Source organism: Zootoca vivipara, chromosome 11 (genome assembly GCF_965207765.1).
Source record: "Zootoca vivipara chromosome 11, rZooViv2.hap1.1, whole genome shotgun sequence".
NCBI classification, from domain to species: domain Eukaryota; kingdom Metazoa; phylum Chordata; class Lepidosauria; order Squamata; family Lacertidae; genus Zootoca; species Zootoca vivipara.
The window spans coordinates 28,794,287-28,820,707 of NC_142594.1; the positions used below are offsets into that span (position 1 = coordinate 28,794,287).

Here is a 26,421-nt window from a genome sequence, read left to right on the forward strand (position 1 = left end):
GGATCCAGAATTGGCCCCCACAGTCACTTACGGACCCATTGTTAAAACCATGTTTATGGAAGACAATCTTACTCGGCTACGAGTGATCGCCAAAGAGAGAATCTTTGAATAATGAATCTGGCAGATCTAATTTTGACAGTAAAGAAGAAACAACTGCAGTGTTTGCATTTTTGTGGATTTTGATTGCCATGTTTACATGCATGAAATGATTACAGGCTTTGCAAGTATTCACTTGTGGAAATATAAGACCTACCGTCAGAAACAAAAGTAAGTGCTATATATCTAAAAACGGCTAACTTTCAGAAAAATCTACCCAAGTACTATCTTTGATTTACCTGAAAAGCCTCCTGCTGAAATGTCAATGCCAAAGAGCAGGCAGTGGTCTAGTACAGACACTGGCTGTGATCCAGCAAGCGAGTACTGCTAAGCACAGCCAGTGTTTCCCCACTGTTAGCTATTCAATGGCTTGCGTACGCTGTTCTTGGCTTTCCATGATAGCCAGTGAGACTTGGCTACACATAATGATCTCTAGCTTGCAGCCACTACAATTAAGACTGCTATTTACTGATGCTTTTGTACAGTTTTCAGTAACTACATGCGGACACAAGCAAGATATTTAATAACACAAATTAAATGATTTGGTGGTTATGTATGCAGTTTGAATTGACTTGATGATACCAAGTCTAAATACAATTTCGCTGCTACTAGAGTTATGCACTTCCATGACAGAACGAGTATATTATACCTGTTGTTGTTGTTGTTTAGTCGTTTAGTCGTGTCCGACTCTTCGTGACCCCATGGACCATAGCACGCCAGGCACTCCTGTCTTGCACTGCCTCCCGTAGTTTGGTCAAACTCATGTTCGTAGCTTCGAGAACACTGTCCAACCATCTTGTCCTCTGTCGTCCCCTTCTCCTAGTGCCCTCAATCTTTCCCAACATCAGGGTCTTTTCCAAGGATTCTTCTCTTCTCATGAGGTGGCCAAAGTATTGGAGCCTCAGCTTCACGATCTGTCCTTCCAGGGAGCACTCAGGGCTGATTTCCTTAAGAATGGATAGGTTTGATCTTCTAGCAGTCCATGGGACTCTCAAGAGTCTCCTCCAGCACCATAATTCAAAAGCATCAATTCTTCGGCGATCAGCCTTCTTTATGGTCCAGCTCTCACTTCCATACATCACTACTGGGAAAACCATAGCTTTAACTATACGGACCTTTGTCGGCAAGGTGATGTCTCTGCTTTTTAAGATGCTGTCTAGGTTTGTCATTGCTTTTCTCCCAAGAAGCAGGCGTCTTTTAATTTCGTGACTGCTGTCACCATCTGCAGTGATCAAGGAGCCCAAGAAAGTAAAATCTCTCACTGCCTCCATTTCTTCCCCTTCTATTTGCCAGGAGGTGATGGGACCAGTGGCCATATTATATTATATTATGGCCACCATATTATACCTACAGCACTAAAAATGCTCACTTTTCACAACAGATGTAATATCAACTATTTCAAAGCGCTTCCCAGCTATGTGGTGGACCCAACAGACAATAAGCTCGAGATTTTATTAGCTTCACTGAGACTACTGAATGCACTTAAGTTTGCAAACTCTTGGTATTATGCCATGTAATGTTTACTTTTTCATCCATACAGTCTACAAGGTTGTTTGCTAGTATAATATATGACTATTGTACTATTAAAAGCCATAGTAAAACACAGTAAGAGAACAACATATTCACAGGATATAGACAACTAATTGACTACTGACTCAAATATTCCAGTTAACATTACTGCTTTTGCCTTTTGAACCAGTTGAAGTTTCCACCTAGCTGTTACTTGATGTATTATAAGTGAGATTCAAATCCAAAGCGTTAATTCATGACACATCCTAATCCTTTGAGTGAAGGGTGAGCGCTATGGTTAAATGCATGCATTAATATTTACTTGGTCTTAATCTGTTATGGGTTCCTTTCACTTTGCATTCACATGTGCTTTCAGAGGGAGGTTTCAACAAATCAAATGACAGCACTTTATTGCAAATTAAACAAATTAGATGGAAAAACAGAAAGTTGAAAGAGATGGAATTTAGACAAGCAAGATAGGCATTTTGTATCTCTCTGCCTTATTCATTAATACATTGCACGATGCTGCAAAGACGTGTCAATGTTTGTGTTTCCTTTACAACGTGCACTTACAACGTGCCCAGTATTACAAGGAATCAAAACAGCATGCTTCCTACTGCCAGTATAGGTCTTTAAGTACCATGAGTAATTATCAAGCACACAAAGTGAATACAAAAATCTGATTAGGAACAGCAAAAGCAATGCAGCAACTTGGCTGCTTAGTGTTTGTTTAAGTTGTCCTCTCTGTTGTGGAACTTGATGGGCTTTTACTACTCGTTATATAAGCGTAGGTGGTGTCACTAAGGAGACACATTAATTGCTTTTGACTCAAGGTTTGAAGTGTACATAATTTCAAGAGTCTAAATGATTTTATATGAAATCTGTTGATGCAGAGTTGTTTAAACTACCGGTAGTTGTATCGTGGTATAATTATAAGCTTTAACTATCAGCAGGTAGCACTATTATTCTATTGAGCGCCTGTCTGTAGAACAAAGATGAATCTTAGGGTCAATTAAAATAATAGTACAGGTAACATGCCACAACCCTCTAATTTTACAGCATTCCAGGGCTTTTTTCCAGCAGGAACTCACAGGAACTCAATTCCTGCACCTGTCAGTTAGGGGCAGTGCCATTATAATAAAACAAAGGAGGCACCTCTTTTTCTAGAAAAGAGCACGGGTGTTGCTAGAGGTTTAAAATGGAATGTATGCTTGTTTGAAAGTGGCCCTGTGCCAGAAATGCACCTTGTGTGCAAGGTTCATAGATATCAAGGTGGCCGTATGCTCTCTGAAGTGCAAGATGCACATGTGGGGAACAATATTCTTATGGGGTGCTTCCAAAGAAGTGACAATAACCATAAATGAAGGAGAAGGTTGGGACACTGCACTGAACTAAAGACATATTCGCTCCAACAAGCTTTCCCTGCTGGATAAATGAGTCTTTACAATAAGTATCTACTTGTCATGGTTTTAGTTTTGTTTTAAATGTTATCTGTTAACAATAATTATTATCATGTTCTGCACAGAAGAGCCAATTTATTGGATTCACTTAGGTTACAACACTCCCCACCTTAGAAATATTAAAGGGAACACTTCTTATTGATGATACTTTGCCGTGATATAGACATGGGTGACCAAGACTTTGGGGGAGTACATCTGGAAATCTAAAGAACTGTTGTGAGAATCACAAGAAACTCAATTCACAGAAGCAAAAGTAGCTCAGAACATCCCTTGCAAAACCAGGCAAACCAATGGAGATCTAAAAATGTATAACTCTTTTCCCTCAACAATAAATGGTGTTCCACTACTCTTTCACTCATATATAGCCTCAAAATGGATTTATTCACTATTAAACAGACAGTGACATAGCCCCCTTTTATTCTAAGAAGAAATAAAAATGTGTGCTGAAAACTTTAGCTACTGATTATGCTCTATTAAACAAGTTTCATTGCCTTATCATAGTAATTAATTTTTCTGCATCACATTAATAGTATTATTATCATTACTGAAATGATAATGCAGTTTGAAAACAAAAACTTCTACATGATCAGTTATATTATTCTTGACACCATAGACACAAAGCTGCTTTCTTTTTTAATGCCAGAGTAAGACTGGTACCATTGTGTTTGGATCGCTGCTGGTTACTTCAATACCACACAATGCTTGTAGATGGGCAATATTTCAATGTGCTGTTTATTTCCCAAAACAGATACATTGTGAAAACTACATAAAGAAAGTGGTGGAATTTTTCAATTTTTTAAATACTTACTTCTCAAATATTTTTGTCAGGCTAAAATATCACCTAATATTGTAGAAGCTAATTAAGATAGTACTACCTTCTTAGGCAAACACAGATCATAGGCAGCCTGAGGATATTAATTACATTGGTAAATTTCACTAAGAGCAGGAATGATGCTTGTGATGAGTAAGGCTGAAAAGGTGCTGAGATGTATTATTGGCAGGCAAAATTTCATTAAACGAAGTCAAAGTCTTACGAAAGCAGAGGGTGATAAAGGTGATAAATCATGAACCTCGAAAGGCCAACCCAGTTCCTGAGTTAAAAATGGTATAGTCTTGTCAGAGGTACCGACTGGCACTGCCCACACTGACTATGGATCAATTAATACCACTCCATATCATTATTACAATTAACTGGTTGGGTAACATCTGATCCTTGGGTGCACGTGAATAAGCTAAATTGATGCCAGGCACTGAGATAAAGAAAACAGTGCAAAATAAATGAATATCATCAGACTGTACACCCTCATCCCCTTGGAAGACGTGATCCAGGTAAGGTAAAATAAAATAGTAATGATAAAGCTGCCTGCAAGAACCGCAACAGAACTAGCTTTAGTTTAAAGCATAATTGCAACCAGAGCCCACCATTTTGTGCCCAGAAATCTAATCCTCCCATAAAATGTCTTGGTTAGAACTGCTGGTTAAGCGAAGAGGGCAGTCTGTCTGCATCTATGCAGGGTGCCATAATGTTCTCTCACCATTGAAGAGGTACAACTCAGGATGATACCCATGGAGACAGGAGTCCCCTCTGATCGTCCAAATCTGCTTGGGGTGTGTGTCTCTGAAACACCTGGAGTAGATTTGGGGAGCATCGAAGGTTGCAGGGGAGAGGAGAGGAAGTCTTGTCCTATGTATAGATCTCTTTTCTACAAATGAGCTGACAATATTGGATGTCGCCATAGTTTCTAATTAAACTTGAGCACTGACATTTCACTTAAAAACCCAACAAAAAATGAAAGATACACCAAGTCCAGGGATGTTGGTGCCCACATAACTGTACTCACATAGACCTTATAATTTCAACCTGACTGGAAAAGGGATTAACAACTTTATATATTCAATTTCCAGCAGGATTCAGTGTATTATTTTAACAGAGCAACTGAAAATCCCACTACAGATCCATTTTAACTTTCATTTGTCCTTTCTTTTAAAGCTATACATAAATTCCTTGCTACTAAACACATATATGGCAATGGTGGGGTTAAACTTGTCAGAAACATTTTAATACTGAAGATTTCATTTAATTTATGGCAGATATATTTTCAAGGAGGAAAATGCTGATGCTATCTTGGTTATAAGCTTTGCCAGTGAAATGATTTAGATAGTTTTTTTTCTTTCCATGCTGTATCAGAATAAGACCGTTCCTTGAGAGCAATGAATTATAGCTGACACTTCAAACCTATTTTGTCTGTATCTTCTACTTCAGAAAAATGAGAAAACATAAATATTTATTCTATATATAGAGAAGAGACACAAGACTCTGATAAAAATGATTCATTATGGGATGATGAGTAATTGTTACCTATGCCACTGTCAGAATAACAAAGGGCATAACAGATTTGGCCATTTTTAATTGGAAGTTACCAAAGATTACTGAACAAAACAGCAATAATTTCATAATACTAGAATGATAGTATTAGCATAATGAAACTCTAAAAAGCACAGGAATTGAGTTATTTAATGCACAAGTTGAACAAGTGACATAGGACACAACATCATTACAGAGAAGAAAGATATTGCTCTGTGTACCAGAACTAATGTCTAGACATTACTGGACGTTAGCAAACTTATTTATTATGAACTATCAAGAATGCTCTGGAACAGTTTTCTTGGAACTGCTATGGTACAATCATAGCTCAGTGGGAGAGTGCATGTTTTACATGCATACGCTCTTAAACTCAATCCCTGGCAACTCCAGGTAAAAGGATGGGTTAGCAGGTGAAGTGGAAGACCTATGATGTGGAAGACCTAATTACAAACCTATATATTGTAATACATTTTCAAGCAACTCTTTTTCTTTTTTGGATTTCATTTCTTTCCCTTGTTTGTCCACTGAAAAATCTGAATAAAATATAAATATTTTTAAAACAACTCTTGTGATTTTAACTCATCTCTTCTCAGGTGTGGCCAATGGAAGGCCTTTTTGACTTCCTGTTTGGTTTGCGACATGTTTCTTGGCTCACTTACTTGTACCAACCAGATTTATCTACTGTGCAAAGATCTTTCTGTATGGCATACTGGCCTGAATTGCATAAATTGATCTCTGGATGCTGAATTCCCCTGTCTTGCCAGAGGGGAACCAATTAAGGGGAGGGTGTTTTTGTTTGTTTTTTGGTCCTTTTCAGCACCAGGAGTTACATCATGTTTACATTTCGTACTCAAGAACCAAATCTTGTTACCCACAGTGGCCAAGCAGATGCTTCCTGGAAGCCCAAAAGCAGAGCACGAGATAACTCTCCCATTGTTGCTCCCAGCAACCTCCCATTGTTGCTCCCTGAAGGTTTGATGCAGCCATCTTCAGTAGCAGCCATGTATAGACCTGTCCGCCATGAATTGTCTAATCCCCTTTTTTCAGGACATCTAACCTAGTAGCCATCATCACTTCTAGTGGGAATGAATCTCATCATTTGATTACATGCTACCTGACAATAGTGATCTTTCAGGTGTGGAGGAGGCTCTTAACTTTCTGCTTGTTAGTTTCATTACATAATCCTGAGTTCTAGTATTATGAGAGAGTAACACTATCCATTCTTTCCCCATGTATAACTTTCTAAACCTCAACAATAACAGTAATTTTACAAGCAGCCCACAGAAATGTAAATGTAGACGAATACTTCTAGGCTATGGATGGGTATGGGCTTTTCACATATATATATGTTAAAGCACCGGTTAAGTCATTCATTGTGTGCTGAAGGGCTTACTTAAATTCTTGTGGGACAGTGAGGAATGGTTGTGTTTTCATTCCAAGTTCTCTCATTATCAGACTACACATGAGAAATCAGACAATTCAAATTGCAATTCTAGTATGAATTTTCCAAGGCATATCTTTATCTGATCCTGCAGAACTTGACAGATTATAAATCAGAAAGAATACTCCAAAATTATTAGCATTTAACATTCTTAATTGCCTGCATAGCTTTAACTATACAATAGATGTTTGTGTCATCTAAATAGAATGCACTATAACATTCCATGAAATATGATTTCTAACCAATGAATGCCAATTTCTATTTGCCTTTAATTTCCTCTCAATACTAAGTTCATCAGAGTGTGACAATTAATTAACTTAATTAAGCTAACAATTATGCTCTTTCATAGGTCAATATGTAGAGCTACTCAGATTAATAGCGCAGCTTGTAAAGTTAATCTTCTTGTATAATGCAAATGACACTAAGTCATGTATTAAATACCTCCTTGAGTAATAGAAGAAATTGGACTAAGTGTACTTTAAAGAAAGGCAGAGACTGTGAAAAGGTTAAATAAAGACAAATGCCCCGGATTTGTGAAAATGTTTTAACAGAAGTAATTCATATTTAAACTAGAAGTCTTCCAATTCAGCTACCTCAGCTTAAACATGCATACTAATAAATTAACTTGCAAGGCAATATTGTTTTTTCTTGCTTTCTCATACATTTTTTATTTAAATGATTGCTGTAACACAATTTCGAGTTGCTTTTTATCATTTAAAAAGAACACAACAGCATTCTAAATGGGGGAAGAGGGAAATTGATTCTTTAAGAAGAGGTACATGACTAAGAAAACCAAACTAAACCAAACCAAACTGCAATTTCATTCATTACAGTCAGAGAGATGAGTTAAAGCTGCAAGTCAAAAGGGCAGGAAATCCATCTACGGTTGGTGGCTGGCCCTTCATGGCTCAATTTTAGTCCCATCTTCCGTACTGTACCATAATGCATGATAGAAACAGTGTTGGTGTGTGTTAAAGCGGAAACACTTGTTATATAGTAAGTCAATATATTTATACCCAACCCTCCAAATAAACATTTCCAGGATGGTTGAGAAACTAATGTTGAATGGAAACAACTGTCCTTTAAAATGCTGATTCCAATTAACAGAGCAGGTAATATTTGTGCTAACTTTTGGAACACATGGAAATAACACATGGAAATAAATGGCGATGAGTAACTTCAATGGGTCTACTCCTGAGTAAAAGTTAGTTGACTACAAACCTTGCCAAGTTAATATCATAATTCTTATTACTGTGGAGCTGACAAGGCACAGCATTTATTCTTATAATTTTTATCACAGATTAATCTAGGTAGGTTATAATCATTTTGGACCAAGGAAGTAAAGAGGCCAACGGGGACTTCTAGCCATATAATGTCTATTAAGATTTTAACAGAGCATGCTAGGTACCAGTCTCCTATGGGTTAAAGGAAAGAGATAAAGAGGACAGACAAGGTCAAGTTTGCATGTAACCCTAAAAGCCATGGTTTGTTTAGCAAACCACAAGTGAACCACAAATTTTCCCACAGATTATCAAAATAGGAGGTTCTGCGAGGTCTAAGAGAGGGGGTAGGATGTTTAGTGAGGTCTACAGAAATGTGGGTGCAGGTGAGCAAAGGAAGCAGAGGTACAGGCCCTAATAATAATGATGATGATGATGATGACGATGATGATGCTAAAGGTCCTTGCTAGCTATTAGCTCAGTTGATTAGATATTATGGAATATTGTGATTTATTTATTTTTGAAAAAAGCTTGGTTTCTAAGTTAAGGACAAACATGCTATGGGGCTGTTGACAGGTTCAGCTGGGAAAGGGATTCGTGGTAGCAGTGAATTGTCAAGAAAGCATGTGTGAATTCTGTGATTATCAATGTGCTATGAGAATAATGTTCATGAGTAGTGTGTGTATACACATGTTGGGAAAGAAAGTGTAGACAACAAAAAATTAAGTCTTCCAATTTCCAATCATATCTATAGAGATCTATAGAGTTTTTTTGTGATACGTTCTAATATTACCACAACAGCTGTAGAAAATTTATATTCAGAACTGCACAGTAAAATCAAGTTTGGGCAGTACAACGCTATTTGTATTCTCAACTCAATACTAGAAAAAATACCTTCATCTTCCAGTACTGGTTCCAGAATTGTAAAATTGCACACAGTGATTGTAATCAAACCAGCAGAATATAGCAATTAGTTACACCCATAAACTAGTGTAGAAGAATATTTAAAACAGTATGAAACAATAGCAGAAATTACAACAAGAAATAAGTGTTATCATGCTGTACAGAACATAACAGATACTGCTTTCAGAAGTCATTTTGTAAATATCATCATTTTAGAGCTTTCTATTAAGTTTTTGTAATTTAGTGTTCTAGCCTTACAGTGAAAATAATGGGGCAAGGATTTGTAGCTGAGATTTGTGTTTGCTTTTTAACATTTTCATTAATGGAAAGGAAGAGAAGAGCAGGAAAACTGCACAACTCAAAAGGAAAAAGGGAATGTTGGCCTTTTGCAGACTGCAAGCAGTTAAAGAATATCATAAACACATGATGATCACGCCATGAAAAGGGATATAGAATTTAGTGCGTACTCTGTATCAAGTCACAAAGATTTTATCTGAAATGTATTCTATTTTAATGCACATTAAGACCGCAGATGAAAAATGTTCTTAATGGAATTGGGAAAAGGATCTACAGAGGGAAATTTCTCCAAAAGTTTGGTGTTTGCTTTTGGAACCTGGAAGGCAGTTGACTGAGCTCAATGTTGAGAGAAAGAGAGAGAGAGAGAGAGAGAGAGAGAGAGAGAGAGAGAGAGAGAGAGAGAGAGAGAGAGTATAAAAATGCCAAGGCAAGGGCATTAATGGTAAAGGGGCTCCTTTAAACACCTTTAAAATTAAGTAAGATCTATAATGTTGGAAACAGTAACTTATCATATTGTACTGAAACCAAATTAATTTGCACTGTACTGTACATTTCTTTCATATATGGTGCCTGTATTCCAGAACCAAAGCATTTTACAAAAAAAGGCTAGTATAGCTTGAACTATGTGCATAATTTATTCATTTTATACCAGGTTTTACATCTAGAAAGAAACCCAATGTGGTATGGAATGCTCTACTGATTGCCAGACTGGTTTATGCTCACCATTGGAAATGTTAAGATATATATTTGAAACTAGAATGGCTGGGAAAATCATGGGATTCTCTTTGATTTGTTAAACCGTAAATCTCCAGATGCATTTAAACTTTTTAATGAAATATAGAACCCAGTAGAGGTATTTTTTAATATAAAGAATACCATTTCCCTGGATTATGGTTGATGTGACTGGTTAAACCCTATATAGAGCTTAATATTCTGTCTATTGTAAATATCACACAGAAAGACTGCTTTTATACAAAGTGTACTCTTGTAAGTTTTGATGCTTGGTTCAAATATAACTAGGAAAAAAGTAAGTCAGTGTGACTCTTGCAGAGTTATGAGTTAGCTGCTTTGACTTGAAAAAATGGGGGATATTGGCATTTTTTCAGCTGGGACTCCAAAAACATGGGATAAGGAGCAACTGCAACAATGATAAACAATGCTAGGGAAAAAAAATAAGAGAGTGCTGGTGCAATGGAGTAAATAATCTAAATTAGGAATGGTCAGTTGTCAGGCAGCAGCCCACAAAACAATTTAAACCGGCTTCTAGCAGGCTTATCAATCTTTAATTAAGCTATAATGATTATGTTTGTTTGGAAACAAATGTGCTCCACCTTTTAATGCGATACATCTCCTTGAAGCTTTTAAGTAATGCCCTGGCCACATCTAGGTGCATAGTAACCAGGGTGGATAAAATTAAACTTTTTTTAAAAAATAAAATAAAAATAGGATTGTTTATTTAAATTGGATTTTTAAAATAAAATGCTTTTGGAGGAAAAATCTTTCTAAAGATAGTTTTCTATTTAAGTTACATTATAGTCCAAAGACTAGTCATCAGGAAATAAGGATTTGTAAGTTTTTCATGTGTGCTAAAACTCAGTCTAAGTTGTTGGGTTTTTTAAAACTGTTTGACCACATCAGTTAACAAACATGGATACATAGGCTATAATGTTATTGTTTTAGTTAAATAAATTGTTTAAATTGTTATTAAGGAAATGATTATTTTTCTCCTTCCAATAAAGTACAGCAGAAAAGTTGTCCAAATATAAACAGTTAACTTATTAAACCTCACAATAATTTGAAGAATCTGAAGAAGTGTGCATGCACACGAAAGCTCATACCTATGACAAACTTAGTTGGCCTCTGACGTGCTACTGGAAAGATTTTTTTTAGTTTTTGTTTCGACTACATCAGACCAACACGGCTACCTACCTGTAAATAATTTTATAACTATGTGTCTATGTATTTCTAATAGTATAACCAAATCAGTAATTTTTTATATAACTGTAAAAACTACTCTGAAAATTTATTATTCCCAAAATGAAACCTTCCTCTTGATATAAATATTAAGATTATACCAGCAGGAATGTCTTTCATCAACCTCAGCTAGGACTGCCAATAGCCAGGGATAATGGGAGTTGTGGTCCAGCAACATCTGAAGTGCCTCTGGTTCCCCAGCCCTGGGCTACCAACTGAATTACAGAAATTGACCAGCAGAAGTTGTATCTGGAGGCTGCAGCCTAAGTCAGAAAATGCTGTTGCTCCAAGAATGCAAAAACTGGCCACCCATAAGCTAATTATAACCATTGGCAAACCCTAAATAAAGGAATCTTACAGTAGCCACCATAAACACTTTGCTCCAAAGCAACCATTATTATACTAGAACTGTAGAAGGCACTGTGCAGAATTCACTGTGTTATTTTGAAAACCTTTGTAAATGTAGGACAAATAGAATCTATTTGAACCATTTTAATCAACATCTCAGGTCCCTGATGTAGCCCAAAGTTTGAGGCCAGTCAAAGACGAAATTACAGTAAGAATTTGAGAATGAATTTGAGCATTCTAATGACTGCAATACTTAAAACAAATTTTTGAAAAATTATGCCTTCCTTTTTTTAAAAAAAAAATCTATTAATGAAAGTTCTAGTTTCTGCTGTAAATATCACCAAGGAAAAGGAGGCTTAACAAATAACAAATACTGATTATTAAGGAACAAATGTGACAAGTGGGAAAAAATTAAATAAAGTAATTAAACAGCTGCCATCTATACATACAGATTAAATAATATTTGCCCATATTTGCAATAATGCAACCAAATGTTTCCACCTCTTTCAAAGGCTAATGTAACAGATAAAATGTCTCATAGGAAATATGCCAAACCTTGTGCAGAATGAGGTATGCTTAAGCCCAGTTAAATTCAGCGGACTGAGGCATGCTTCATTCAGCACAGGACTGGCCTATAATCTGTTTGCGGAGTACTTAACATCCTAATTAGCAATAGTCATTTATTTATATGCCACTTTCCCATAATTATGCTCAAAGCATCTCACAGAAAGAGCAGAAACAAATCTAAGTTAACTTAGGAAGATGACATATCATTACCCATTAAAAAGCATGATCTGTTATTGCTGTGAAGAGTCTGCAGTGCCACAAGCACAGAATGCCTATTAGACTAGGAACGGAGTCAAAAATATACTTTAATACTTTCCCGTTAGATCAGCCTTAATGTTTTGCACAGATCTTGTATATGAAAGTTGGATGCAGAAAGCCAAAATAACAGCATATGCATACCAGTATTCCACAATGTAGTCATTTTCTGTTTCACATTGCAGCTATGGAGATTATGAAATAGTATCTACTATTGTGAAATAGAAGATTAAATTCTATGGGTTGGTTGAATCCAGGGATATGCACACCAAAAGGTCCGGGCATAAGTTGCTTTCTTTCTCTACCCACTTCTTTTGTTAACTGGACAATAGGGTGGAGTAGATTATGGTAAGCTGAGGCATATGATCACTGGAAGGGGTCAAGAAGATTTTATCTGTGTATTTTGGCAATGGGTGTTTAATTGCATTGCTCTTTTAAACATTAATATGCACACAGAAAACACCACACACATTTAAAACAGTTTTCTGCCTTAAAGAACAACCCGTTGAATCCATCCAATATTGCAGCATTAATGGCTACAACTATAAATAAGCACAAAGAATGAAGGCCAACAGTGCTAAAAGGCCTGTTTTTCAGTCTCTCAAAAGTAAGAATTAGGAGATTTTCCATTACAGCCCTGGAGAGAAACAAGGAAATGTAAGGAAGCCAAACCACAAGCCTAAAGAATGACAGGCAGCAATTGCCAATTCCAGTCTTCCGTATACAAGGAACTCCAACATCAGATAGAGCTAGAATGAGAAGGATGATACAACCTCTAGTGAAGCAAGAGGACAGGATGGGACAGTAACTGCATGTGAGTGGCTTCAGGGTAGTTCTTGTTGTTTTAATAGCTCCAAGCACTTAACAGTAGCAGAAAGAGGTTAAGGATGGAGTGGAAAGCTCAGTTCCTATTGTCAGTTCTATCCAGACAAGCTTGAGTGTAGGTGAGACGGCTTGCACACCAAAGTCCCTGTGCGCAATCCAAACCCTCACTTCCAACAGAGACCTATTCAGTTAATCCACTCCAGTTTAAAAAAATACAAACCTTAATAGTTGGCCACTAAAATGTATAGATTTACAGATATGGTACCTTCCACCAGCATTCAAATGGTCCTCGCAGGAAACTTCTCAAATGATTCAAAAATACTTTTGTGGCTGAGCTGCAGGTCTGTTCCTGTCAACCTTACACACACACACACACACACACACACACACACACGGACAAGCACAAATGGGAGTCACCAGAAAGCAAGGGTTTAGGATAGTACTAGCGTTATTTAACATTGCTCTTCCTTCTTCCCAATACTCTACTTACTCAACAATTCCTTTGGCGCTCAATTTGCTTTAGCACATTTACTTGCACATTTTAGCCCTAAATCTATAGATGAAGTTTCATTATTTCAGTGACTTTTTTATTATACTTTGAAATCTAAGAGTTTGGCTAAGTGAGAATATTATGCCCACCAAAAGTCATTGCCAAGCTTACCTTTCATCAGAATTCTGAAATCTATGTGGATAGATTTACTAAGTAAAATCCACCGACAGCTAGCTTTTTCATCATATTTAATTTCATCTCCAAAAACTGGTCTACTCAAGCAACATTATATGAGTGAACCTATGTGACTACTGTGGACATCAGAAATTGATTTTACATGCTACCAAGTATTGGAAAATTGGATAACTGAGGAGGAGAAAAAGAGCAGAAAGAACAGCCTTCCTAAATGTTGGAATTCAACCAATTTTACTGCAGCACATGAACTTTATAGGTGGATAGTAACTTTCTGGAAAGCCTGATGTGTAGTTTACTTTCACTGTTTTCTTGAAACGGAATCAAACCAATACAAAAATAAATAAATGAATAAATAAATGAATATATAAGAATAGGAGAAAACCTCTTAAGAGTCCAATAGTCAGTTCATTAACAGAATAGACACGGAATGTCCTACCTCTTCTGGATATGTCTGTGCCACCGATACCAGCTGTTCAGAGCTACTTCTTGAGGTAGAGGGTACAACATTAGTTGAGGCCTCTGATACCACCTCATTTGACGGCTCGGAGTCCTGAGTGCAACAGAGACAAATAGACTCCTCAGTAGAGTGCTGAGGTGACTGAAGGTATGGACACAACAAATCTCTATATTTTGAAAATAAAGTCTAAGCTTCATTTCCCCTCTTTTTGTTTAATTGAAACCATTTAGCCACTATTTAATTGAAGCATTACATGCAAAGCATGGGAATTCTGCATTCCACCCCGTGGTATAAGGAACATGAATATGTATATTTAGAATATAGTTATTAATAGGTATTTTCCCTCTATACCTCAAATACATAGTTCAACAATTAACTTCAAGGAAGTACTGAACAAACATGGTATTCAAATGTTGCATATTAATTTAATGATATTAAAAAGAATCCACTTCCCCCAATTGTACTAGAGTTTCTGAGTGAAATCTGAATTGGCCATAGAAATAAAACTTGATAAGAACTCAAGCTGCACTTGTGGCTAACACTCCATGTTAAGACTGAAGGCACGGGGGGGGGGGGGAGAACTGGACTAGGGAGGGAAACTTTACTACTATGCCAATTTATTGCTACAGGATCCATGATTGTAAAGGAATTGGAAACCTCTGAAATTTACTGCTCAAAAGTATAATATAACTTCTAGTTACCACTATAACAGACTTTTAATGGCCTCCTGATAGTTTCTGCATTTATTAATGACCTGAATCACTTCATGCAAAGTTTGCAATACCAGTATATTCTACTAGCAACAGGATCTTCAGAAAGAAGTGCCCTGTAAGAAATGTACAAGGCTTCAACACTTTAGTGTTTTATATGAAGTCCCCCAGCCCCTTAAATGGAAGCAGAGTGAAATGTAGGGATTTTCTGGGTGAGAGAATGCTAGTAGGATGCTCTTGCAGCCCGGTGGTTGTGATGGACATCCAGCTGCAGTGTGCATAAGAAAAAGGAGAGTTTTAACAGCTCTGCTTCCTCGGTGGACTTCATAGCTCAAATTTATTGAGCTATGCGAAAATCTGGAACAAAAATATTAATTTGCGGCAAGGCGGTTGTTTGCTGCACTGGTCCTTTCAAAGTTTTGGATGCCATTACAAAGAATGCAAAGCTATGCACATGTGATTAATCACTTTACTTCCATGCAGTCATTCATTAGAAAGAAAACAAGTGATGCATAGCTAAGCTTTCCCCCTTCCCATAAAGAATCAACTCTGAAAATAAAAGGCAGGTTTTACTGACAGTTCTGTTCAATCAACTGTTTTTGACCAAACTGTGACACACATAAACTAGGCTTCAAATGAAAGTGAAGCACAGTGATCCACACACGTTTCTGCACATACGAAGATCCAACTGCCTGTGGATCTGCAGTTACAGATATCTCTGTTCCTTGCTAACACCAACACTGTCAGAAACACTTTCTCGTTCCACACGTCTTGTCAACTATTGGAAAATGTAGGATTATCCTAGTATTAATCCTTTGCTTTGCTTTCCCAACCACATTTTAGGATGCTAATTTTGCCTGCACAGAGACAATGTAGCATTTCATGGCAAAACTCTCACTTGTACAGTGGAACCTCGGTTTATGAACACCTCGGTTTACGAATTTTCGGTTTCCATCTGGAACGGATTAATTCACTTTCCATTACTTTCAATGGGAAAGTTCGTTTCAGTTTATGAACGTTTCAGTTTAAGAACAGACTTCCGGAACCAATTACACCCATGCTTCGGGTTAAGTACGCTTCAGGTTGAGTACTCCGTGGACCTGTCTGGAACGGATGAATCCACTTTCCATTACTTTCAATGGGAAAGTTCGCTTCAGTTTATGAATGCTTCAGTTTAAGTACTCCGCGGACCATCTGGAACAGATTAATCCACTTTCCATTACTTTCAATGGGAAAGTTCGCTTCAGTTTATGAACGCTTCAGTTAATGAACAGACTTCCGGAACCAATTGTGTTCATAAACCAAGATACCACTGTATATGGAAATATCCCTTACATAATTATTCAACTTATTTAATATCTATTTGTTTCATTGTTTAAACAACGTAACGTTACATTTTATTCAAGGGAGAGTTCTATTTTCTGAGCAGCATACTGAGGACTGTATATCTGCTATCGTGTATCTTGTTAATAGAAGATTGCTGTCAATGGATAAGAGTTTTAACCTTTCAAAAAAAAATTGTGGGTTGTATCCAGAGTGCTAAGCAGATGTTCCAAGGATTTGTTAGTGCAATGGAAAGTTCTACCCTTCTCTATCCCCTGCTTGACCCCTAAAGACTGAGAATTCTCCTAATCCTCCAGAGCAGATTTGAGGAGGGCATGAGGCACACGCGGAGGGAAGTTCTGTTGTGCAAGTGCAAATCCCTGCACTAATGGAACAAGTGCACTGCACACCCCTCAACATCTCAGGAACAACACAGAATAAAAACATTTCAGGAAAAATTGGTCTATCAGTTCAATACTGTTTACTCAGACTGGTAGCAGTTTTTTCAAACTGGAGTCTTTCTCAGCCCTTCCTGGAGACATGAGGTACTAAAAGTAAGACCATCTGCATACAATTTATTTGTTTTAACACTGTTCTACGGCCTTTACTCAAAGTAAATTGGATAGCAACTTAGCGCCACCTATTTGAGTTCAGGCTACCACTTTTGTGTTCCTGCAGCATCTCTTCTCCTGGGTCTAACAACCTCTGCAGGCCTTGTTTCCAGTGCATACCTGCATTCCTTGCAAGCCACCCAGTAAGGAACAAGGCACACACATACACAAAAACCACAAGTGGGATCAGCTATGTAAATATATTCTTGGTGATTACGCCATACAGAATACTGTTAACTCTATAGATTACTTTTATGGCCTGCAAAACTTTTGCTAGCTGTAAACCATATAACTTTTTACAGTATAAGCAACTTTTTAAGAGTGTCAAATACCTACACAGGTGGCTGCTAACCAAAAATAATTCTGTGTGCATGCAAAAATGCTCCCCCATCTCACCCCAGACTTTGGGTTTGTTACCTTTTCCCTTCTGGCTGCACCCCAATATATCATATTGAATTTCACTACACAGTGTCCTTGGAGCTTCAGAAGCTACTTTTCTAGGAGGGACGGGAATGCAACGGAAAAAGGGAACAGAAAAGCCTCCATGCGAGTTGATCGAATGAATTCTCAAATACATATCACAGAGAAGCACTGATGCTCAATGGAAGACAACAAATGTGAAATTAATCCTGAATGGTCTGCAGGAAGAAAATAAAATCCAGATGTATGAAGTGCTAAGTAATATTAAACCATAAAGCTTTCAAGGTAACTGCATCTTTGGGGGGGGGGAGTAATAGCATGCTACAATACTCCCTTCACCTCTATTCAGGTCACAGAAAAAAGGGAAAGGACCCCTGGACGGTTAAGTCCAGTGAAAGGTGACTATGGGGTTGCGCCGCTCATCTTGCTTTCAGGCCGAGGGAGCTGGCGTTTGTCCACAGACAGCTTTCCGGGTCATGTGGCCAGCATGACTAAGCCGCTTCTGGTGCAACAGAACACCGTGACATAAACCAGAGCACACGGATACGTTGTTTACCTTCCTGACGCAGCGGTACCTATTTATCTACTTTCTTATTACTTTCAATGGGAAAGTTCACTTCAGGTTAAGTACGCTTCAGGTTAAGTAAGAACTTCCAGAACGGATTAATCCACTTTCCATTACTTTCAATGGGAAAGTTCGCTTCAGGTTAAGTACACTTCAGGTTAAGTACAGACTTCCGGAACCAATTGTGTATTTAAACCAAGGTACCACTGTATAAGACAATACAAGTCAGCCTAAACCTAAGGATGTATGATAACACTGAAGTTCTAGTTACAGGTAGGTAGCCGTGTTGGTCTGCCATAGTTGAAACAAAATTTAAAAAATCCTTCCAGTAGCACCTTAGAGACCAACTAAGTTTGCCATTGGTATGAGCTTCCGTGTGCATCCACACTTCTTCAGATACTTCTTTTTCAGTGTATCTGAAGAAGTGTGCATGCACACGAAAGTTAATACCAATGAAAACTTACCGTAGTTGGTCTCTAAGGTGCTACTGGAAGGAATTTTTTTATTTTTGTTTTGAACACTGAAGTTGTTTGTTTGTTAGGGTGGGTCTGGTGCATTTTTAAATTTCTAAGTTTTATTCAATATCAGTCAACACTATTACATAACAAAGAGAGTCACTACATTGTGACCAAAATACAGGCACTCATAGACACCGCCATCCATCCATCCCACAAACACACAAAGGGACACAAATAGTAAGGAGCGGAAAATGGGGGAGTGGCAGGAGACATTGCCTGGTGTATCACTAGGCCTCCATAATTTCTAATGACTATGACAATAAGAAAGCACTAAACTTTTCTCAGTTAATGGTGCAATCATGATTCTTCAAAGTATAATGTATATGTACACCACAAGTTCTGCCTGGACACGGAGGTCCAGTGCTGAAGGCCTTCTGGCGGTTTCCTCGCTGCGAGAAACAAAGCTACAGGGAACCAGGCAGAGGGCCTTCTCGGTAGTGGCACTCACCCTGTGGAACACCCTCCCACCAGATGTCAAAGAGAAAAACAACTACCAGACTTTTAGAAGACATCTGAAGGCAGCCCTGTTTAGGGAAGCTTTTAATGTTTAATAGATTATTGCATTTTAATATTATGTTGGAAGCCGCCCAGAGTGGCTGTGGAAACCCAGCCATATGGGTGGGGTATAAATAATATATTATTATTATTATTATTATTATTATTATTATTATTATTATTAGTCTTACAAACATAAAATGGATACATATAAAATAAACGTTATGGGATTTCAAATTACTGTTTACATTCATATTTGTACATAACACAAAACATACTTCTTTAAAAACAAAACAAAACATTGATGCTTCTGAAATAAAGAAATTTCTCTCTCTGCAACATGATACATTTGAATATATTATGTTAACTCTTATCAGTTTTCATACATCATCCTTTACCCTGGATTCGGATGAAAATTACGCAAGCCATAAATTAGCTTTAAACAAGCTTTGAATCAGACTCGAGCTAGTTTTCAAATTAAAAAGCCGTCAGTATATTACAAGGTGCTGTCATTTTATTACCGCAATCAATTCAGTGTGGCCTGAGGTATAAGGAAAATGGATGCTGTCTTCATTTGCAAAGGGTTTATCTCCTGCACCAGGCTCTGAACTACTTGACTGCAGTAATGAATTGGGAACCAAAGTTACTAACAAAGACTTTTAAAAACAGCAAAGCTGAAGACAGTAGTTCGTTTTTAGAATCACATAATGGGAAAAAGTCCTTTCTTGAAAGAAATGGCATGAAACCATTTCTTATAAAGTGGAAGGATAATGGAAAAAGAGTTACCACTTTTTTTAGCACTAGTTATCTCAGTTTAAAATATTCTAAAAGTTCATTTTACAGCCTACTCTATTGCTCCCAGTTCCTGACATAATTTTTGAAGGACATTCATGAGAATCCTTTTCTACTGTATACTATTACAAAATTGTTCAGATGAAAATAAGGAGGTACTGGTTTATTTCGATTCCCTTATATTAAGATATGTGGAACAAAAAAGAAGCAGTTAGTTAGTACTAAAATTTGTAAACCGCTCTGAGATTCCCCCGCCCTTAATATCAAATGGTATAATTTTTTTGTGATGGACAGCGGCTTCAATTTACACTTTTTGTAGTTCCACAGTAATGTCCAAAGAGGAAACTAACTGGAAGAGATATGCAAGTTCGTCACTGCACTACCCCTGGGAAAGTTCTACTCTAGCATTAAAAGGGCAAGTCTCCAGATATCTGCTAGACACGGCAGTGCTTAAACATGTGTTGGTCATGTTAAGCCAATCAATTTTTCAACTATCAATGTATGATTGATTTCAAGGAAAGGTCTATCACTTTGCATGCAAAAGGTCACAGGTTTAATCCTTGGTATCTCTAGGTAGGGCTGTGAAAAACTCCTCCATGAAACTGAAAAACTGCTGCCATCTCTGTAGACCAGGCATAGTCAAACTTGGCCCTCCAGCTGTTTTGGGACTACAACTCCCATCATCCCTAGCTAACAGGACAGTGGTCAGGGATGGTGGGAATTGTAGTTCCAAAACATCTGGAGGCCTGAGTGATTGATGAACCAATGGCAGCAAGCTATATTCCTCCACACATCTGACTAAGTACACTTACTGTAGGTTTGGCTTTAGCCTACCATGGATGGTACATCATCATCATCATTATTATTCCTTTATACATTCATCACCATACAGCATTAGGTTCTTGAGACAACTTACATCAATACAGCAAAGGCATACAAAATACATACAACAAAGAGTCAAACTAACCAAGAATAGTCATACATAAATATCCAGAAAGTTAAAACTTACAACCCTTCACATGACTACAGTATGACCCACCATCAAAAACAAACTAGCCAACAGCAAGAAGCAGACAAGAAAACATCCACAATTAAATGCTTGGGGGTAAAGAGAAATCATGATCTGGTGCCAGAAAGAGGGCAATGTAGTGCCAGGCTTGCTTTCTTGGGGAAAGTATTCCGTAATGGGCTACTGAAAATGGTCCTCTCTCCTGCAGCCAACCTCTGCATTTCTACTGGAAGAAGTACTCTGAAGAGAACCTCTAATGAAGACATAATGGCCTGCATATGCAACCAAATTTGAAGCCACAGATCTCCCATTTGTTGTGGATCAGTGGTGGAGCTTCATGCTCCGGCCCCTGGGGGCGGGGCTGGCGCCCGTTCCGGGGGCGTGGCGTGCGTTCCGGGGGCATGGCGCGCCTCCTGGAGGGGTGTGACACACGTTCCGGGGGTGGGACGGCCGCCCGCGATGACGCCCCTTGGAGCCCGCCGCTCGGGGCAGCCCGTCCCCACTGCCCCTATCTTCCTATGCCCCTGTTGTGGATGCTTCTTCAAGCCACAAATAAGGAGTTTTGTATGGGCCATAGCTGCCAAGTTTTCCCTTTTCTCGCGAGGAAGCCTATTCAGGATAAGGGAAAATCCCTTTAAAAAAGGGATAACTTGGCAGCTATGGTATGGGCCTGCACCTGAGGTATGATAAATTGACATGTGGCAATGACGTAGTATAAGCAGACATTGCAACCATATAGCCAACAGATATGCCAAAGTTGCGCAACTGTCTGTAGGACTTCAGTTCATCCTTTTCCACCACTGCTCGCATGCCAACACTTGTCACTCAATTTAATGTTGCACATTTTGACTATGCCTCATTAAGAAGAAAAGAGTACTACAGTTCTGCTGTAAATTGATCTCTTCTCCACACTGGGTAACAGCTTTATTATTATTCTGGTTGTCACACTTATTTACGGTATTAAGAATAAAAACAAGCATTGGAAGTAAATGATCTTTCTGTGGAAAGGTCTTCCAAAACGTGTTACTTACAACCTTCTTTCTATGCTTATTTAGAAACAGGTTTGTCCTATAAGGTTGAAAAATACCAGGTATGAGACAAGACAAAGCAGTCGTCCTATAAAATTGATTTAATGCAAGCTAGCTGAATGTTCCAATGCCATTTAGTTGTAAACTGCTAATACAGATCCTTTTATTAATACAGTGGAAGCCTAGCACAAAGAATATTTTATTACATCTAAGTCAGCAGCATTAAAATTGGGCCTGTTTATTAAAAAAGGAATGAAGAACCCAGCTACCACAGTTTAAGGGGCAAAATTAATCAGCAACCTTTTGCTGAGCTCACAGGAACTGAAAGGTCAAAACTAGTGCTGCTTCAAAAGCTCAGAAATTCTTCACTCTTTGTAAATTACAGGCACTGAAAATTATGCAGAGCGCTACTCTGCTAAGTCACTGGAAATGCTTTAAGATGGGCTCTGCCCACAGTTGTATCCATGCTACGTAGGGTTATATCTATGAAATGAATCTGAGAACTCAGCCCTTTCTTTTTTATTATCTGTCCCCCTACTGATTAGCGCAATCTTAAATACATTTCCACTTAAACTGTTGGATGCATTTCGTATTCCAGACAAAAAACTAAAAAGTGTTTGCAAAAATAGCCCTATGATAGTGGCCCAGACCTAGGATAATGAAATACTTCAACAACATTGTGCATTGTTCTGCACCCTTGTATGGAACCGTATTGGGAGAAAGTATGGGCAAGCACTCACTTGACCCACTAAATATTCATACAAGGCAAAAACCTTCTTCCTGGGAAAAGGGAAAGGAATATCTTAAGTTCTTCTTAAGCTAGAGTTTGAGATGGTCCCATGCTGTAGTTGCCTATTTATACAGAACCAAGAAACAGCAACATGTTTAGGGGTGACTAAACTAGATAGGACTAAACTTGAGATGACTTATCTTCTTCTACCCACAATTCTAAATTTCCCATATCCCAGTTTTCCCTGCTTTTCTATTACTAAGATAATCTTTGTCAGTTGTCTCTGCCATCTATTAGTATTTTCCATTTTTAACTTGGTGCCATGCTGCTATGTGCTCTAATTTTCCTAACACACACCATCCTAATCTCTAACTGAAACTCCTGACCTCGTCTGCAGTAACCTTACACATTGTTCCAATACCTTTTCTCATCTATTGTTATATGCCCATTACTGCACTCTGAAGGCTTTATTCTTTATTCCTACTGCTTTTTCTGCTTGTCTTACTAACCTGTGATTTTATGGACCTTCTCTCATCACATTTTTCTGCTTTGACATTGCTTGCTGCATAAAACATATTTATAATGTTTCCATAGTACTTCTTCAAATGGGTTTTCTCATGTGTGTATGGATATTGCTGTTTGGGCTATAACAAGATAAATTTCCTCTTAGCATATTTTATTGTTGTTGCTTTGTTGCTGTTGTTTAGTCATTTAGTTGTGTCCAACTCTTCGTGACCCCATGGACCAGACCACACCAGGTACTCCTGTCTTCCACTGCCTCCCGCAGTTTGGTCAGACATGTTGGTAACTTCGAGAACACTGTCCAACCATCTTGTCCTCTGCTGTCCCCTTCTCCTTGTAATTGTTGTTGTTTGCTTAAGTTAAACCATTACTTCCATGCCCTTTCCACCATTTTAAAATGGTTGGTACTGGACATTTGCAGAGTACACAGTACATAAAGCAGACTAATATATATTTCTGGGCAACTCATAGTCAAGGAGGCCTCTAATATTTACCATCTGAAGTCCATTTCAGACTTATTGAATCCTGAGGTGCCAATCCTAATTACTAAAATGCAAGCTGGCCAAATTTGCGTATGCTCCACTTCTGCTAAAGTATTTTAGATGCATTTAGCAAAATTACATATACTATATTTTAACGAATGCAGTTTGCAGATATCTTGCTGAAGTACTTGTTACTTCAATCTGCTAATCAAGTTAACTCTTAAGGAAGTAGCTGCTCAGCTAGTAACTTCTGGTAGCTAAATATGACAAAGCTTCTGCAGCTATTTGGTGCATATAAACCTTTCAAGGCAGAGGATGCAAAATATGCAAGACTCTCCAAACATACCCAAAGGAGTTTTCAAACCACTGAACCACATAATCACTTTCATCCTTTACCAAAGATATGTTTAGTGAAAAGCTAGAGATAAATTTAATTGCTGCCAGAATTTAACAATGCAAGTGCGTCTTCAGGATTTAGAGAATATATTTTTTAAAGTCAGCTACAACAATCACAAAAAATTGTGCAGTCTCTGGGGAGAATTAATTATAATGCACTTAGAATTATATTCACCTGTTAACTATTTGTGCAAGCAATTTTAAGAAGTAACTTCTAGCTGGAATAACAGTATAGAGTAATTGAGGTTCTCTTCCTTTCTACACACCAATAGGAACAATCCAGAAATCCCCTGCCATCTTTTGCAAAGATGTGAGTGCAATTTAGTATATTTTTATTTTCAAGTGCAGCACTTAAACCTTCTCTAGTACTACCTAATCTTATACAGTGGTACCTCGGGTTACGAACGCGATCCGTTCCGGGTCGCAGTTCGTAACCCGAAAAGTTCGTAACCCGAAAAGGGCCCGAACCTCCGTTTTGCGCATGCACAAAGCGCTATTTTCGCGCATGCGCAAAGGCGTGCGGCGCTTTTGTGCACACGCGCGCAGCGAAAATACTTCCGGGTTTGCGAAGTTCGTAACCCGGGTTGTTCGTAACCCGAGGTGTTCACAACCCGAGGTACGACTGTACAATCAAACTACATTTTTAGTGCTATGTGAAAATGTTTCTTAATAAAAATAAAATTCACTGCAATCTCCCCTCACTCTCAAATAAGCACTGAAGCTTTATACAACATTCACCATCTGCTGTTAACAACTGAAATGTCTTTGCTTTGTTTAATGTGTTGGTTGTATTACCGTATATATTATTGGTTACCTGCTTTTAAAAACTGGTAGACTGCTTTACTTTTATACTGTATTGGTGTCTCTTTATCCTTCTGTATTCAACCCCTGAATTATCTTGAATTAGTAGGCAGACATCAGAAGTTATCAATCTGATCCCTGAAATGTGGAGATCCCAACTCAACACAGAAGTTTTTAATATAAACACGAACTCAGGGCAAAAATGAGAAATGAGCTAAGAGGAAGGCACATTTGGTGAACCCTCACTGTGATCCACTCCTGCCCGGAAACCTATGTCCCCACTGTGGAAGGACATGTGGATCCAGAATTGGCCTCCACAGTCACTTACGGACTCACTGTTAAGTCCATTCTCATGGAAGGCAATCTTACTTGGCTACAAGTTATCGCCAAAAGAAGAAAAAAGAAAGAAGTCCTTTCTGCTGCAATCTCCTACTAAATCGTTAAGTACAATAGAAAACAGTTTCATGTAAAAAATGGTAGAGGAATAGGAGATGGCTGTTAGGCACTATGTAGTACACAAAGACGACAGCCAATGGTAAAAATGATTATGAGATGGTATGATAAAACAATCTTGCTTTCAAATCCAATTTGTTGCTACTTCCAGACTTCTTGCCAGAGGTTATAGCTGTATGGATCAGTGTTCTTCCTGCTGGGATTGTCACAAGAGATATCACCATAATGGCTCATCTCCCACACCAAGGAATTCCCCACAGATGATCTCCATCTAGACCCTTCGTTTACACTCAATCATCCTGCTGCTACTTTAAATACCAAACAAAAGGCAGCGAATCACCATCACTAGGCTTGCTAAATGTCTTTAAAAAGAAAACAAATACATCCAAATTTCCACACTGATGCATTTAAAAATGTCGTATGAAAAAATGCACACAACTGCATTTTTAAATAAAAAATTCATTATAATGAGATCTTTGAAATATTTCAATATATCATCTTCCAAGGCTTGTAGGATAATTGCTCAATTTTTCAAGGGCTAAACTTTTGGAAAACCTTAGCATCATATATATTCATCTACCACTTTTTTTTTTTTTTTGGCAAATGATTCCTTCCTGGAAAACTCTGTATTTGAAATTGCCATTCGTGTTCTACATAGTAAGTACAAAGTTTTGTAGCCATTTAACAGTTTATGAGGAAGGTTCTAAGTAAAAGAGCCATATCTATTTTTCCAATAGTCATTCTATTAAAGTTAATATGGGCTCTTGTAATTAAGTAAATAATAACCAAACTTTGCAATCACAGGTTGCTAATAAGAAGTAGTAATGGTGAACTACAATTTGTTGGCAAATTTGCTTATAATTCTATTGTCAGCATGAGACCTTAATTATTAGTACACTCATTTAAAAGCATGTAGTCTAAAGAATCTTACAAGCAAGTAAATTAGATTAAAGAAGTGAATCTAAATGCATGTTCTAGCTATCAAACTTGATAAATGAAAAGGCTGTAAAGGTGTGGCTGCTCTGGAAATATTGGCTTCCTTAACTATGGGACCAAAGGAAAGGAGAGCTGATATTGTGTATATCACATGAGAAAGAAGCCATAAAATAAAATGAAAATTTAAATAAGATTAGAAATAATGAGTACTATCTAGAAATGGATCAC

At 37.8% G+C, this 26,421-nt stretch overlaps 1 protein-coding gene across 14 annotated transcripts in view; it reads right to left on the reverse strand.

Annotated features, from left to right (window-relative positions):
- PHF14 (PHD finger protein 14) overlaps positions 1-26,421 on the reverse strand; it is a 146,572-nt gene that overhangs the window by 18,402 nt on the left and 101,749 nt on the right. For 8 of the 14 annotated variants that reach the window (XM_088653999.1, XM_035130109.3, XM_088654006.1 and 5 more), the window contains one exon: positions 14,382-14,495. The exons of the other annotated variants lie outside the window; for them this stretch is intronic. In XM_088653999.1, coding sequence (XP_088510125.1) covers positions 14,382-14,495 — 114 coding nt within the window. The remainder of the gene's footprint in view (positions 1-14,381; positions 14,496-26,421) is intronic. 14 annotated transcript variants of the gene reach the window in all.